Source organism: Geotrypetes seraphini, chromosome 6 (genome assembly GCF_902459505.1).
Source record: "Geotrypetes seraphini chromosome 6, aGeoSer1.1, whole genome shotgun sequence".
Taxonomy (NCBI): domain Eukaryota; kingdom Metazoa; phylum Chordata; class Amphibia; order Gymnophiona; family Dermophiidae; genus Geotrypetes; species Geotrypetes seraphini.
The window spans coordinates 242,858,365-242,873,886 of record NC_047089.1 but is presented as its reverse complement, the minus strand read 5'-3'; the positions used below and the strand labels follow the sequence as shown (position 1 = coordinate 242,873,886).

Genomic DNA, 15,522 nt, shown 5'->3' with positions numbered 1-15,522 from the left:
TGTGTATGCCTCCTTGAGATCGAGGGAGAAGAGCCAGTCGCCCTCGTCGATCAGGGGGTAGAGTGTTGGTAGTGAGAGCATCCGAAACTTTTCCCGTACCAGGAATTTGTTGAGGCGTCTCAAGTCTAGTATTGGGCGTAGGTCTCCCGTTTTTTTCGGTACCAGGAAGTAACGGGAGTAGAAGCCCTTCCCCCGTTGGTCGGGGGGGACCTTCTCCACTGCTCTCAGGCGAAGCAGGTCTCGAGCTTCGGAGAAGAGTAGGGGTAGCTGAGTCCGGTTGGGAGGGCAATTCCTTGGGGGATTGTCCGGGGGAATGGCCCGAAAGTTGAGAGAGTACCCTGATGAGATCACGCCAAGGACCCATGCGTCCGACGTGAGTTGTTCCCAGCGAGGGTAAAAGGCTTTGAGTCGACCCCCGATGGGAAGGCGGCCTGGGACTATGGCGGAGGGGGCCCGCCCCCTTCCGCGTGTCCCGTCAAAAAGACGGGGATGGTTTGGTGGTCGCGGGCGGTTGAGACTTGGGCATGGCCCTGTGGTGGGCTTGCGGACGTCTGGGTGGGGGCCGCGAGAAAGCAGGGGTGGACTTTTGTGGGTAGCGGCGCGGAGGGGCCCTGTATGGCCTGGACAAGGCTGTATGGCTGGTGGTTTGGGCTTTTGCCGGACAAGGGAGGCAAACGAGCGTTCATGTTCGGAGAGGCGTTTTGTCGCCGCCTCGATAGTGTCATCGAACAATTCCTTTCCCACGCAGGGGAGGTTAGCCAACCGGTCCTGTAAGTTGGGGTCCATGTCGACCAGGCACAGCCAAGCTAGTCGGCGCATGGCGATAGCAAAGGCTGCTTCTCTGGAGGAGAGTTCGAAGCCATCGTAGGCCGCGTGGAATAGATGAAGGCGCAGGTTGGAGAGGGACTCTAAAAGCAGGCCGAACGTTCCCTGCCGGGAGGCCGGTAAGTCAGTCTCAAAGGCTCTCAATAGTCCAATGAGGTGTTTGAGGTATGATGTGAAGGTGAAAGTGTAGCTTTGCACCCTAGAGGCCATCATTGCGTTTTGGTATAGTCTCCTGCCGAACTTGTCCAGGGTTCGGCCTTCTCGGCCTGGGGGGACTGCTGCTGAGACCCGGGACGGGTGAGCCTTTTTCAAGGAGGATTTCACTAGCAGCGATTGGTGGGAGAGCTGTGGTTGCTCGAATCCCGGGTAAGGTACTGTGCGGTACTTGGCCTCCATTTTGGAGGGTACGGCCGTGACCATGTAGGGGGTCTCCAGGTTCCTGAAGAAGGCCTGTTGGAGTACCGGGTTAGGTGGTAAGCGAAGGGACTCTCTGGGCAGTGATGGCATATCCAGCTCCGCCAGGTACTCCTTAGAGTATCTGGAGTCGGACTGGAGGTCTAAGTCCAATGCATGGCCCATGTCTTGGACAAAGCGAGTGAAGGATGGGCGAGATGTCCCCGGGGCCCCGTGCGGGGTCGGGGAACGAGACCTTCGTCGGGTGGAGAAGGATAAGGAGGCTTCCCTCGAGTATCGAGGTTCATGCTCTGATCCATGCTCCGAGACTGGGGAAGCACTGTGAGAGTGTTCCGGGGTCGTCGATCTTCGGCGTCTCGAGGAGCCCCTCGGAGACGATGCCGGGGTTAGGGGTACCGATCGATGTCGGATTGGTGACCTCGATCCGGACTCCCTCGGAGAATACGTCCGAGGGGGAGTTCGTAGGATGCGCGGGTTGGAGAGTGATAACTCAGCCACCCTTAGAGGTCCCGTACGAGGTGTGGGAGAACGGCCTCGTAGAGTTGGTGAACCTCGGGCCTTCTTGGAGGTACGGCGGTTCGAGGTTTCTGTCGTTCTAGCCCGACGTTTTGCCCCTCGGCGGTCTGCGGAGGGGGAACGTCTCGGGCGTCTCGGTGAGGAGTCCGAGGAGGATGGGATGCGGCGAGGATTGCGCACCTTTCCTCAAGGTTGTTCGGTGCGAGGCTCAGGCTGGTCTGGCACATTCGAGGTCGAGGCCGATTGAAACTGGGCCATTGCAGCGGACAGCTCCGACGTGATCATCGCTCGGAGTAGGTCCTGGAAGACGGGCACGGACAGCATCGAAGGCATGTCCACTGCCTCGGTGCGCTCCACCGGGGGCGACCTCATATCAGAGTATTCCCGTGTGGTGGAGGCACGGCCCGAAGGCTTGGAGGGCTTAGACGGGGCTGTAAGCATGGGGTTTCCGCCATGCGTCGCCGTTGTCCCCGAGGCTGGCTTCTTCGCTGTTACAGAACCTGAAGAGGGAAGAGGGGACTTACCCGGGGCCGAGGCTTTCTGTTGTCCCGAGGACTTCGGGGTCGAGTCTCGAGGCGATGCCGAGGTATCCGGGGCCGAGGTCAAGGCCGGGGCCGAGGCCGACCTCGAGGCCGAGGCGGAGGGTTGGTCCGGGGTGAAGAGATCCGCTATGCGGGTTTTTCTTCGGCGGAGGGCCCGGTTTTGGAAAATAGCACACTGGGGGCAGGAGTCGGTTGGATGAGCCGCCCCCAGACAGAGGATGCACCGGCGATGCGGATCTGTGAGAGAAAGAAGTCGCTCGCACCGGGTGCACTTTTTAAAGCCGGTCAAAGGCCGGGACATTAAATCGAAAGTAGCCGCGGCTCGACTAGCCACGCGGCCACGGGGACCCGGAAGCCTCCGGGTCGTTGAAAACGAAGCAGGAATCAAGTAAAAAGGTAAAGAATTCGCGCACAGCGACTTAATCGTGAAAAAACAAGAAAAAATCGCGGTGCTAGAAGGCAGTTGGGGCAGAGCCTGAAAAACACGGCTTCTAGGCTCGCGGAAAATTTTGAACTGGAGACGAGGGGATGCACCCCCTAGTGGAGCAGGAAGGCACGCATGCGTGGAGCAGCAGAGCAAACTTAAATCTTCAATCAAGTTTGCTTGAAAATGCTTCCGCATCGGGGCTCCGTAGATGACGTCACCCACATGTGAGAATATCATGCCTGCTTGTCCTGGGATAAAAGGGATCAAGTCTTAGAAATTGAGTTATAATCAAGATGCTGCTGATTCAAATGCAACAAACCACATCTTTTTATCATTTCTTTTGCCAGATTTACACCATTTCAATTAACAAATTGTTGTATCTGATAAAAAGAACCCAACTGACATTGTTGCCTCATTTCTCAAGTAAGCGCGCACTAAGACTTGGTCCCTTTTCTTAGATTGCGACACATTTTACTCATTAAATTCCAGTCATGATCAAACATATCACCACATGCAATAACCAAAGATCTGATATAATAAATACCATGTACCAGTTATCATTTCTCCACCATGATGACCTGACTTCAGAAAGCCAAAAACCATTTTCGAATGGTAGGCGCAGTCTACACAGGCCTGCACTGCCTGTAGAAGCACCATATCAACAGGACCTGGTCCAAAGTGATCGGGAAGCTGTAGTACTTTCTTCTTATCTAGGTGAGGTCCACAGTTTCCATGCATGTTGACATAAACGCATACTGAAAAAAAAAAAAATAATAATATCCAATCCCAAATTTACCATGAAATATATTTTTAATAAATACGAGGTCTGTTCAGAAAGTTCCATGATAGTCTGAATTGTGCGCCAATGGGATGTGCTAGATGGCATTGAGTAGCTTGGAACCTCATCAGTAACCTCCTTTTTTCAGTCTGTTGATACCTATTTTTGTCTCCGAGCTACAGCAGTTTTTGTGAAAGTGTGTTTTCGTGAGCGGCTATTTTTCATCAAGTGTAACCTCAATGAGCAATGCTACAGCATAAAGTTCTGTTTTAAATTGGATAGGACCTAAATATAAACTATTAAATCTTTAAGCCACAATGAAAACTGCTTAAGATAAGTGACTTGAATTCTTAAATCATAATGAAAATTGTTGATTATAAGTAATTATGTTGCCTCTCACTTCTCTAACCTCGAGAATCTTGCATCGTTTAAACACTATTCAGTTAGAGTAAGGTTGTAATATTAGACTATATACCTTAAGGTCTATTTAAAAAAACTATTGAAAAATCTACTCAGGGAAAACTTCACAATGAGTATTCTAGTATTTTTTAAGGTTCAAATCAACTGTTTGGAAATTTAAAAATATATTAAAATAATATTAAATTAAAAGATTTTATAGGTTCCAGGTTTTTTCGGCCTATGATTGGAGCTTGGAGTGGTAATACTACGCTGATAGTTCAGTCCATGATAGGACTACACATAGGCTCCAATTCTGAGGCCTTTTCCTGGACTAGGAGATTAGTTTTGTTGCACTTCTCGCATTTAGTGGGTTATATCTTTTATATGAATATTTTAAATTGGGTAGGACCACTACAGAAACTTATGAAATGTTGAAAGTGGCTTATGAGGAACACGTCATTGAGTCATGAAAGGTGTTTTGAATGTGTCAAGGTTTGCGCAAAAACACGATGATAGTTCTTCCCCAGCCACCTTACTCTCCTGACTTCTTGGTTTCTAAACTTAAATCCACGCTGAAAGGAAAGCGATTTGACACCGTTGAAGACACAGCAAAATTCGATGCAGCAACTTTTGGCGATTCCTGAAGATGCGTTTAAGGACTGTTTCCAGAAGTGGAAACAACATTGGGAAATGTGTATACATAGGGAAGGGGAGTACTTTGAAGGGGACCCAATGGAATAAGTTGCAAGATTGTTTAATACATTTTTATAAAATCAGTCCTGGAACTTTTTGAACAGGCCTCGTATTTTAGCCTCTATAGATCTAAGAAAAAGAATTTCAAAGTATGGCACGTAGAAAAATGAAAACTAGCCTTTCAAATAAAATACAGGTAAAACTGTAGAACAGTAGTTATAATATGGTGTTATAGCTGTTAAGCCTATTTCCAGATTATTGTCTTGTTTTCCTTTTTGAGTCTCTCTACTCTATGGAATTCTCCTCCTCCAAGTTGTGGTCCGAGAAAGATTGAATATATTTTGTTTGTTAATTAATATTTTTAATTAACATTAGTGATGTAATTCCTTTCATACATTTTCTTTCTGTTTTTCTTGAACAAGAGGATTCTTGTGAAGTAATTGAAATTTCAATTAAAAAAAAAAATTACGGATAAAGATAGATCGATTGCATCTTTCACATATAGGACTGATACAAGAATGACTTTTGTCCAAGACAGAAATTGTAGTTCACAGTAATGCACAAATTGGTTATACAGTGGTACCTCGGTTTACGAGTGCACCGGTTTGCGAGTGTTTTGCAAGACGAGCAAAACATTCGCAAATTTGGTGCCTCGTAAACCGAGCTTGCCTCACTGTACGAACGCCCACCCCCCCGCGAACCGGCACCCTCCCCCCCCGAGATCCGGCACTCCCCCCGCCACCATCGGGCACCCCCACCGCCACCTGAGATCCCCCAACCCACCCGAAACCTCTTCTTACTTCCAGTGTAGCTTCCGCATCGGCACCAGCATGTTCTGTGCCCGAAAATCTGCTTCCTGTGCCGGGCCTTGAGCGTGCGCGCATGCTCAAGGCCCGGCACAGGAAGCAGATTTTTGGGCACAGGACATGCTGGTGCCGATGCGGAGGCTACACTGGAAGTACGAAGAGGGTTCGGGTGGGTTGGGGGATCTCAGGTGGCAGCGGGGGGGTGCCCGATGGCGGCAGGGGGGGGATGCATGATGGCGGCGGGGGGTGCCGGATCGCGGGGGGGGGGAGGATGCCGGTTCACGGGGGGGGGGGCCTTTGGGGGGAGCAATGCCGGTTCTTGTGGGGGGGCGGGGGAGCAGCGCTGCTGGCCTCGGGAGGGGGAAGATTTGGGGTGGGAACATATCAAAGCAAGTTTCCCTTACTTCCTATGGGGAAACTTGCTTTGATATACGAGCATTTTGGATTACGAGCATGCTCCTGGAACGGATTATGCTCGTAATCCAAGGTACCACTGTACTTCAATAAAACAGAATGTTGTTGCATTTTAAAATAACTTATTTACCTGTGGATATAACTGTCGTGGTAGTGCCTGCAATGCCACCTCCATCTTTAAGTGCTTGCATTTTATTCTGGTCTCCATCTGAGTTGCTGATAGGTGAAAGTGGAGGCGGCGACTGTACTGTAAGTTTTTTCTATTAAAAAAAAAAAAAATATATATATATATATATATATATATAAATAAAGGTGTATCTCATGAAAGAATTATGGCTACACAAACTCTACGTTTCTAGACTATGAATAGCAGATTAAACCTAATCATACAACAGTAAAATTTTCCAACTTTTAGGAGATGGTATGTTTTAGTTGTAAATCATTTTAAAGGTATTCAGAACCATTTTAAGGAAACAATAGTGCATTCTCTTATTTCTCCAATACAGTGCAAGGATCTTCTGATTTTATTTACCAGTCCTTTCCTACAACATTGTTGATATTCCTTTTTTTCAAATTTAGTCTGTAAAACACATTGCTGTAACATAACCGTCACAGAAAGCTGTTTGCAAGGCTAAAGTGGAAACCTCAAGGGTTCACATCAAAAGCGCCTTCATGCTCGGATCCTGCAGATTTTTAAGTCCCACCCTCCCTTCTACCAAATTTATTTATTTTAAAAATGTCTATCCACTTACAACCTAGGCGGGTCATAAATAAAAAAGTGCTGTCTTTTTAAGAGACTGCTGTGATGTGAACATCTATCTTTGGCAAACAAAATCTTTCCAGATCTGGCAAAGGTTGCTTTTAATTAATTATTTTCTTTTCTTTCTTAGTTGTATTTAGCACACTCAAGGGGGGAGGGTGAAGTTGGGAATAATTTTATAGGATATGTTATAATATGTTATATAACACGTGGATATTTCTATTTCGGTTGAAAATGAGATGAAGGGTGGATGGTTGGGTGGGGGTTAGATATTATAGTGCTATATTGGAATTACTTGTATAATGTATTTTTGTGCACTTGTTCAATTTGAAAATGAATAAAGATTTAAAAAAAAAAAAAAAATCTTAGTCACAGAGCCACCGTTTTTTAAGTCTGCATCCAGGGATTGTCACTCAGCATCCACCAGAATCCTGAGATCTTCATTAAATGTGAAAGTTTTATCAGGCTTTCTGATGCCCTTCAAAAGTGGGTCCCCTTTTCTGGCAACTTGTTCCTCTTTCAACTCAAGGACACGGAGAACTCAAGGAGCTCAGGTCAATGGAAGATCGCCTTTCTGTAGGTCCACCAGATCCAAGTTCTCTGCCAGAAATGTCAGGGACCCACGTGGTTCTCCAACTCCTGAATGTGAGAGTATCCTGGCTTCTTAGCCCTAGAGGTCCTGAAAGACCCAGGCTGAGAACACTCACCTATAGTTCTGCTGGGAGACTGAATGATTCAGGGCAGCACAATACCTTATATGGTGAAGTCACTCAGTAGTTCTCAGTCTTTCCCTCTTCTGGTAGAACGACTTTTGTCTTTATTAAAAATTTCCATAGTGCTTATAATGACTGGCAGGTCAAATCAAAGTGGTTTACAGTGGGGTATTCTATATAATAAAACCCTAGCCGCGCATGCGCACTCCTACTTGCGTGTTCCATTTTCCCTGATCTGTGAGATGTAGGTCCGTGGCCGCAGGAGTGCGCATGCGCGAGTCCCCATCCTTACTGCTTCCCAGCACCTACCTACACTCGCCGGCAGGACTGGCCGCTAGCGCTGGACTCCCTGCTCTCCACAAGATCACAGTGTCGGCTCCTCTCATGGGCCACACCAGCATCACAGAAGGCTTCTGACGCTGGCGGGAATCGAGAGGAGCCGCCGCAACACTCGCCCAGAGCAGACCAGACCGCGGGGCGGACAGGGAAGCACCGACAAAAAAAAAAAAAAAGACTCCAGCCGCTCGCCACTCAATGGGACCAGGCAGGCAGCCATGCGAGGGAGGGCAACAGAATGAAAAAAAGGTAACGTGCAGGGAGAAGCTGGGCCTGGAACGCATTAAGGGAAGGGGGTCCCTTGGAGCAGGCTAGACCGCAGGAAAGGAAGGGGGAGGGGCCAAAAGGAGCAGGCCACGTCGTGGTAAGAGTAGTGAAGGGGGGTGGGGGAAAATGTTGCTACTGCTGCACAGGGACCTATAGGGGGAGGGAAATGCTGTTGCAGCTGCACAGGGAAATGCAGGGAAAGAATGACAGACAGACAGCAGGAGAGAGGGAGACAGAAAGAAAGGAAGAAAGACACAGGGACAGAAAGACAGAGAAAGGGGGCCAGGGAGAGAGAGACAGTGGGAGGGAGAGAGACAGAAAGACATATTCTAGCACCCATTAATGTAATGGGCTTAATGACTAGTATGCTCATAATTTCTATTAACACTGCAAACTCATGGTATAAAAAAAACACTCTTCATACATGGTATAACAAAGACAGCATTCTTCATACACATGGAATAAGAACATAAGAATAGCTTTACTGGATCAGACCAGTGGTCCATCTAGTCTAGTAGCTCGTCTTCGCGAAGGCCCATCCAAGTCAAAAGTAGCTGGCAAAACTCCAAATAGTAGCAGCATTCCATGCTTCCGTCCCATGTTTGTCCTCCAGGAATTTGTCCAAACCTTTTTTAAAACCAGTTCCACTATAATAATAATAATAATAATAACAGCTTATATACCCAATACCGTGAAGTTCTATGCTGTTTACAAAGATTAAGCAAAGGTACAAACTGATTGATTTTAAGAGGGGAGGAAGAAAGAGGGTTAATAGGACAGGAAATCCATTTTTGAGGCGAGAGTGATCAATAGAACAAGTTAATCGCTATAGAGGGGAGAGAGAAGAGAGGATCAGTTGTCTAGATACTTTAGGAACAGGTGTGTTTTCAGACGTTTCCTAAATTCCTCATAAGAAGTGGGCGAAAGCAATTGTTCTAGGTCTTTACCCCATGATGCTGCTTGGTGCGAGAGAAGACGTTCATGGTGTTTTTTCAGTTTACAACCTCTCACTGGGGGGAAAACGAAGTTGGAATGTGAGCTTCTCTTGTGTCTGTTGGCTGAGAAGACGAAAAGGTCAGTTATATATTTAGGGGCAAGTCCGTGTAGTGCTTTGAAGCAGAAGCAGGCAAATTTAAACTTTACGCGCGCCTCCATTGGCAGCCAATGCAGCTGCCGGTAGTAGGGTGTCACGTGGTCAAACTTCCTCAGCCCAAAGATCAGTTTGACCGCTGCATTTTGCATCAATTGTAAACGCTGCATGTTCTTTTGGGAAATTGCTAAATAGGTGATGTTGCAGTAGTCAAGTAGACTCAGTACGAGGGATTGGACTAGGGTTCTGAATGCCGCTGTATCGAAATAAGCTTTAATGGATCTGAGTTTCCAGAGAGTGAAAAATCCCTTTCTGATCAAGGAGTCCACCTGGTCTCTCATGGTTAGGCACTGATCCAAAGTTACACCTAGTATCTTTATGGTAGGTTGGATAGGGTAATTAAGCTGATTGATACGTAGTGGTGATTTGGTGTCAAGCGGATGTGGCGAAGCAACGAAGAAAGTTGTCTTTTCTGAATTAAGTTTGAGCCTAAAGGTTGTCATCCAGTGCTCCATCACGTTTATGGCTTCTGAAGCTTTAGGAATAGTTTCAGAGATAGAATTAACGAATGGGATGATGATCGTAAAATCATCTGCATAACTAAATAGTTTTATCCCTAACTGGGTTAGCTGCGTGCCTAGTGAGGACATGTAGACGTTGAAGAGCAATGGAGATAGCGGAGACCCTTGTGGCACACCGGATGGATTGCTCCAGGTATCTGAAAGTTCATAATTAAAACGTACTTGATAAGTGCGGGACATAAGGAAGCAACGGAACCAATTCAGCACCTCGTCCCTGATACCAATGGCGTCTAGGCATTGCAGCAATTTCCTGTGGTCTACTAGATCAAAGGCAGAACTCACATCGAATTGCATAACCAGGGCATTAAGGCCCTTACTAAACAGTAGGCGCAGATTGTCTAAAATAGCCACAATTACTGTCTCAGTACTGAATAACGGTCTAAAACCGGATTGAGTTTCATGTATCCGCTCTTACCACAACCTCTGGCAATGCGTTCCAGAGCTTAACTATTCTGAGTGAAAAATATTTCCTCCTATTGGTTTTAAAAGTATTTCCTTGTAACTTCATCGGGTGTCCCCTAGTCTTTGTAATTTTTAACGGAGTGAAAAATCGATCCACTTTTTACCAGTTCTACTCCACTCAGGATTTTGTAGACTTCGATCATATGTCCCGTCAGCCTTCTCTTTTCCAAGCTGAAGAGCCCTAATCTTTTTAGTCTTTCTCATACGAGAGAAGCTCCATCCCCCTTTATCATCTTGGTCGCTCTTCTTTGAAACTTTTCTAGTGCCGCTATATCTTTCTTGAGATAAGGAGACCAGAACTGAACGCAATATTCAAGGTGAGATCGCACCATTGAGCGATAGAGAGGCATTATAACATTCTTAGTCTTGTTAACCATCCCTTTTCTAATAATTTCTAGCATCATGTTTGCCTTCTTGGTCGCTATTGTATACGAAGACACCCAGATCCTTTTCTTGAGTGCTGCTCCTCAAGGTGGTCCCTACCATCCGATAACTATGATTTGGATTATTCTTCCCAATGTGCATCACTTTGCACTTTTTGTGTGTAGATTGATCACATCAATTCTCACTGAGAAAGCCCGGGGATGTTTCACAGTTAACACCCTTTCTGGGTGTAAGCCAGTGACAGCCAACATTTCTGGGGATTTCCCCGTGGGAGGCTGTTTGACTGAGGGCTCTCTCAATTTCTCCAAATTTCTTTATTATGTTGCTTGTGTGGTAGCAGTGCAGATATAGTTCGGGTTGTCTCTCCTCCTCATCTAGTTCTATTTCTTGGGGTTTTGGGAGATTTTTCTTTTTTTCATTGTCATTCCTCTCCCATTTTTTTCGGGTTCTATTATTATTCTGTTGAAACTGCTGATGCGGCATCAGCCGAAGTGTTCTGTAGAAAGCAGCGTCTTCAGTTTTCTTTTAAATTTACCAGCATCCATTTCAGTTCTTAATTCCTTTGGTGGTGCGCTCCACCATACTGGGGCCATCAACGAAAACATTTTCACCCTTATGATCTCAAATTTAATGTCATTAGAAGACGGGGCTTCTAACAAAAGCTCTTGTCCCGAGCATAGTGCCTGTGTAGGTACATACTTGCAAAGTCTGCCGAGCAGATATTGAGGTTCTTCTAAGTCAGTAGTCTCAAACTCAAACCCTTTGCAGGGCCACATTTTGGATTTGTAGGTATTTGGAGGGTCGCAGAAAAAATAGTTAACATCTTATTAAAGAAATGACAATTTTGCATGAGGTAAAATTTGCTATAGTTTATAAATCTTCCCCTCCCCCAAGGCCTGCATGTTCTCAACCCCCCTTCTTTGCAGCATCCTCCAGCTTCCCCCCTGGCATTCCGATCTTAGTTTCAGCTAATTACCACAGCCTGCAGAGAGGATCGCCTGTAGACTGGTATAGTCCTTACAAATGGGTATTATACCTCACTGCTACCAGCAGGTGGAGACTGAGAACAAACTTGTATATCCGTATAGCTTCTGCTCTTGTAATCCAGTCTGCCGAATAGGCAAGCAGGACCTAGGAAAGACTTCAACTGAAAACAGTAGCACACACTCCGAACAGGAGCAGAAAAACAACAAACACTTATAAACTACTGTTGGAACATGTGTAGAACTTAATCCTGGTATAGAAAATATCCACACAGCTCACCAGCTGAGCCATAGCTGCTGTTCTTAATTCTCCCCGGCCCTAGAAAAATCCTAGAAACCGCAGAAAACCCATAATCTGCATGTGAGCAAAACAAAAATCCACAATCACCGCACAAAGACAGATAAGGGTGGGGGACTATATCAGTCTACAGGCTAACAGAAAGAAAATTAGCAGGTAAGAACCTAATTTCTCCTTCTGTATCGCCTGGTGGACTGGTATAGTCCTTACGAATGGGACGTACCAAAGCAGTACCCATTAAGGGTGGTACCCCTGAAGGGCCGACATCAGAACACATTCACCGAACACCGCGTCCCGATGCGCTTGAACATCCACATGGTAGTGTCTGACAAGATTGCAGAGAAGGCCAAACTGCAGCCTTGCAAATATCCACTGGATACACTAGAGAAGACTCAGTCCAAGAAGCTGCCTGACCCCTAGTGGAAAAAGACTTGAGAAATTCTGGAACAGACTTTTTCTTCAGAAGATAAGCGGAAGAAAAAGTCTCCTTAATCCAGCGCGCAATAGTAGCCTTAGAAGAGCCATCCTCCTTACGAGGGCTCACTAGAAGGACAAAGAGATGATCTGATTTCCTGATCTCCTGGGTCCTCTGTACATAAGAGCGAAGGAACCGAATGACATCCAACTTGCGCAACTATCTCTGCTCGGAAGAGCCCTCCCGGCTACCCAACACCGGGAGGACCATTGCCTGATTGACATGAAAAGGAGAAAAGAAAAGAAGGACAGGCTTCAAGTCAACCTGCTCCCTAGAAAACTCCAAGAAGGGAGCCCTACAAGAGAAAGCCTGCAGCTCAGAAGCACGTCTAGCTGAAGTAATGGCCACCAAGAAGACCGCTTTAAGAGTAAGGTCCTTCAAAGAGCAGTCGCTCAACAGTTCAAAAGGAGGGCACACTAGCACTGACAGAACCAGATTCAGATCCCAAGATGGAACAGAGGGTCGTACAGAAGGCTTGAGCAATTTGTCCACATGCAAGAAACAAATCACATCAGGAGTGGCAGTCAAACGCTGACCTTTCAATAACCCATGAAAGGCTGACAAGGCCACAAGCTGAACCTGGAGAGAAGACCAAGCCAGTCCCCTGTCCAGGCCATCCTGCAATAACTCTAAGATGTTAGGAAGGGAAGTGTGAAAAGAGACCACTCCAGGTACAGCACACCACTCCTCAAAGAGACATCAAACCCTCACATAAGCCCAAGAGACGGAAAGTCTCTGGGACCACAAGAGTTGAGATCACTTTATCTGAATACCCCTTCTTACCTAGGCGACCCCTTTCAAGAGCCAAGCTGTAAGACAGAAGGAACCCAGATCGAACATTGGAATGGGACCCTGAGTAAGAAGGTTGTCCAAGAGAGGCAGAGGAAAAGGATCCGCCACCAGATCCGCATAGTTTCAAGTTTCAAGTTTATTATTTTTCTTGATTGATCGCTTAATCAAATTCTAAGCGATGAACATATTAAAATATAGTCAAATAGAGACAATACAATACAGACTTTAAATAATACCACGGGGTGGAAAAACTAATACATAGTACTTATACTCATTACATAGGGTAAGATAAGGGTTTGAAATACAATTAATAAAGAAAAGCAAAACAAAGGAAAAATACATTAGGGGAATCAAAACACAAAGCATAACACAGTAAAATATAATCACTAATTTAAGAACTGTTTAATTAAATATTAAAAGCATCTTTAAAAAGAAATGTTTTTAGATTACTTTTAAATTTTCCTAGATCTTGCTCATTCCGTAGATAAATGGGGAGATCGTTCCAAGTTTGGGGAGCAGTTACAGAAAAAATAAACTGACGTCTGGTATTAATAATCTTAAGTGATGGAATGGTTAATAAGTTTTGCTCATTAGACCTCAGGGTTCTGTTTGAATGATAAGGTATTAAATGTTTAAATATGAATGCAGGGGTTTTATAAAGAAGAGACTTAAAAACTAGCAGACAGAGTTTATACGTTATTCGATGATTAACTGGGAGCCAATGTGCATCTATCAAAAGGGGTGTAACATGGTCATATTTTCTAGACTTAGTGATGAGCTTAATGGATACGTTCTGAATAATTTGAAGTCGTTTAATTTCATTTAGTGATATCCCCTTAAAAAGGGCATTACAATAATCCAATTTAGAAATTACTAAAGAATGAATGAGAATGTTTATTGATTTCGGACAAAGAAATTTTGCAATAGATCGTATCCTACGTAATCTGTAGAATGTAGATTTAACTATAGTACTAATATGATCATGCAAATTAAGTTTTGTATCAAAAGTTACCCCTAAGATTTTTATATTGTTAACTATTTGTAATGGTATGTTTTTTATTGTAATGGGAGCAATAAGAGTAGAGTTGTCTTTCCATGGAAAGAGCATCACGTTGGTTTTTTTAATATTAAGAGCAAGTTTATTTCTGTTTAACCAATGATGAATTTGGTCGAGTTTTTCACTGATCTCTTGAATATCAAATGTTTTGTTTGAATTTATTGGATGCAGGAGCTGAATATCGTCTGCATATGCGAACACCTGAAAACCCACGGACTGACATAGGGTAATCAAAGGAGCCAGGAAGATATTAAATAATAGTGGAGATAGAATAGATCCTTGAGGAATCCCATAAGTAGTTGAAGAGTTAGATGTTGTGTCACTGAAGAGAACAGTAGAAGTGCGGTTAGTTAAATAAGACACGAACCAGGAAAGAATTTGGTCCGTGACACCAATAGAGTGAAGTCTGTTAAGAAGAAGCTGGTGATCAATCGTGTCAAAAGCCGCAGAAAGATCTAGTGAAATTAACAAAGTCGTTTGATGGTGGTCCAGATAATATTGAACTGAGGTGGTCAAACCTATCAGTGCAAGTTCGGTATTATAATGTTGCCTAAAACCAGTTTGGTTAGGATGAAGAACATTGGTCTTTTCCACAAAATCAGAAAGTTGGTTGAAAACTATTTTTTCTGTCAATTTTGCCAAAAAAGGGATATTGGCTATTGGTCTATAATTTGATGGATCTATGGAACTTGCATTTTTATCTTTAATGATAAGACGGATAATGGATTTTTTCCACGTCGTTGGAACAGTGCTTTGGTTCAAACTCTCGGTAATTAAGGTGTGAATAAATGGTCCAAAAATATGAAAATAATGCTTTAGAAGGAAAGGAGGAAATGGATCAGCTTTCGAGCCCTTAATATTAATGGTTTTTAAGATAAGTTCAATGTCTTTTTGAGTAGGTAGTTTAAATTTAGAACACTTTGAGATTAAAGATTCCAAGTTTATTTGATCATAATCATTTATTATTTATTGGGTTATAGTGAAAGTTTTCCTAATGTTATTGATTTTTTCAGTAAAGTAGTCCGCAAGTTCTTAAGCTGTGAGAGTATTTCCAATTTCATCTGGTGAATCTTTGCAATTTGTTGTTGTTATTCTATTTAATATTTTGTATAATATGGATGAGTTTTTAGCTTTAAGTATTTTATCAGAGTAGTATTTCATTTTTACTTGATTTATTTTTGTTTTATAATATGTAGATTGTTCATTGAATAATTCTAGATTAGTTTGAGTTTTATTCTTTCTCCATTTACGTTCTGAAGATCTTACTTGTTGTTTAATGAGAGAAAGTTCGGCCGTGAACCACGGATTTTGAATTTTTCGAGCGGATATTACCTTGGTTTGTATGGGTGCTGTTTCATCTAAGAATGATTTTAAAGCCATATTCCATAAATTAGTTAATTCATCTAAGGAGTTAGTACTAGATTTAGTAAAATCTAGTTTGAATGAAGAAAGAATTGAATCAACAGAGATATCATCATAGTTTCGAAAATTAATTATTTGTTGTTTATTG

The 15,522-nt window shown here is 44.1% G+C and overlaps 1 protein-coding gene across 6 annotated transcripts in view; it reads right to left on the bottom strand.

The window, feature by feature from the left end:
• The window catches only part of SCML2 (Scm polycomb group protein like 2), a 198,704-nt gene that overhangs the window by 50,638 nt on the left and 132,544 nt on the right, over positions 1 to 15,522 (bottom strand). For all 6 annotated transcript variants that reach the window (XM_033950597.1, XM_033950600.1, XM_033950595.1 and 3 more), the window contains 2 exons: positions 5,945 to 6,074; positions 3,276 to 3,479 (listed from right to left, as the gene is read on the bottom strand). In XM_033950597.1, the coding sequence (XP_033806488.1) occupies positions 3,276 to 3,479; positions 5,945 to 6,074 (334 nt within the window). The remainder of the gene's footprint in view (positions 1 to 3,275; positions 3,480 to 5,944; positions 6,075 to 15,522) is intronic.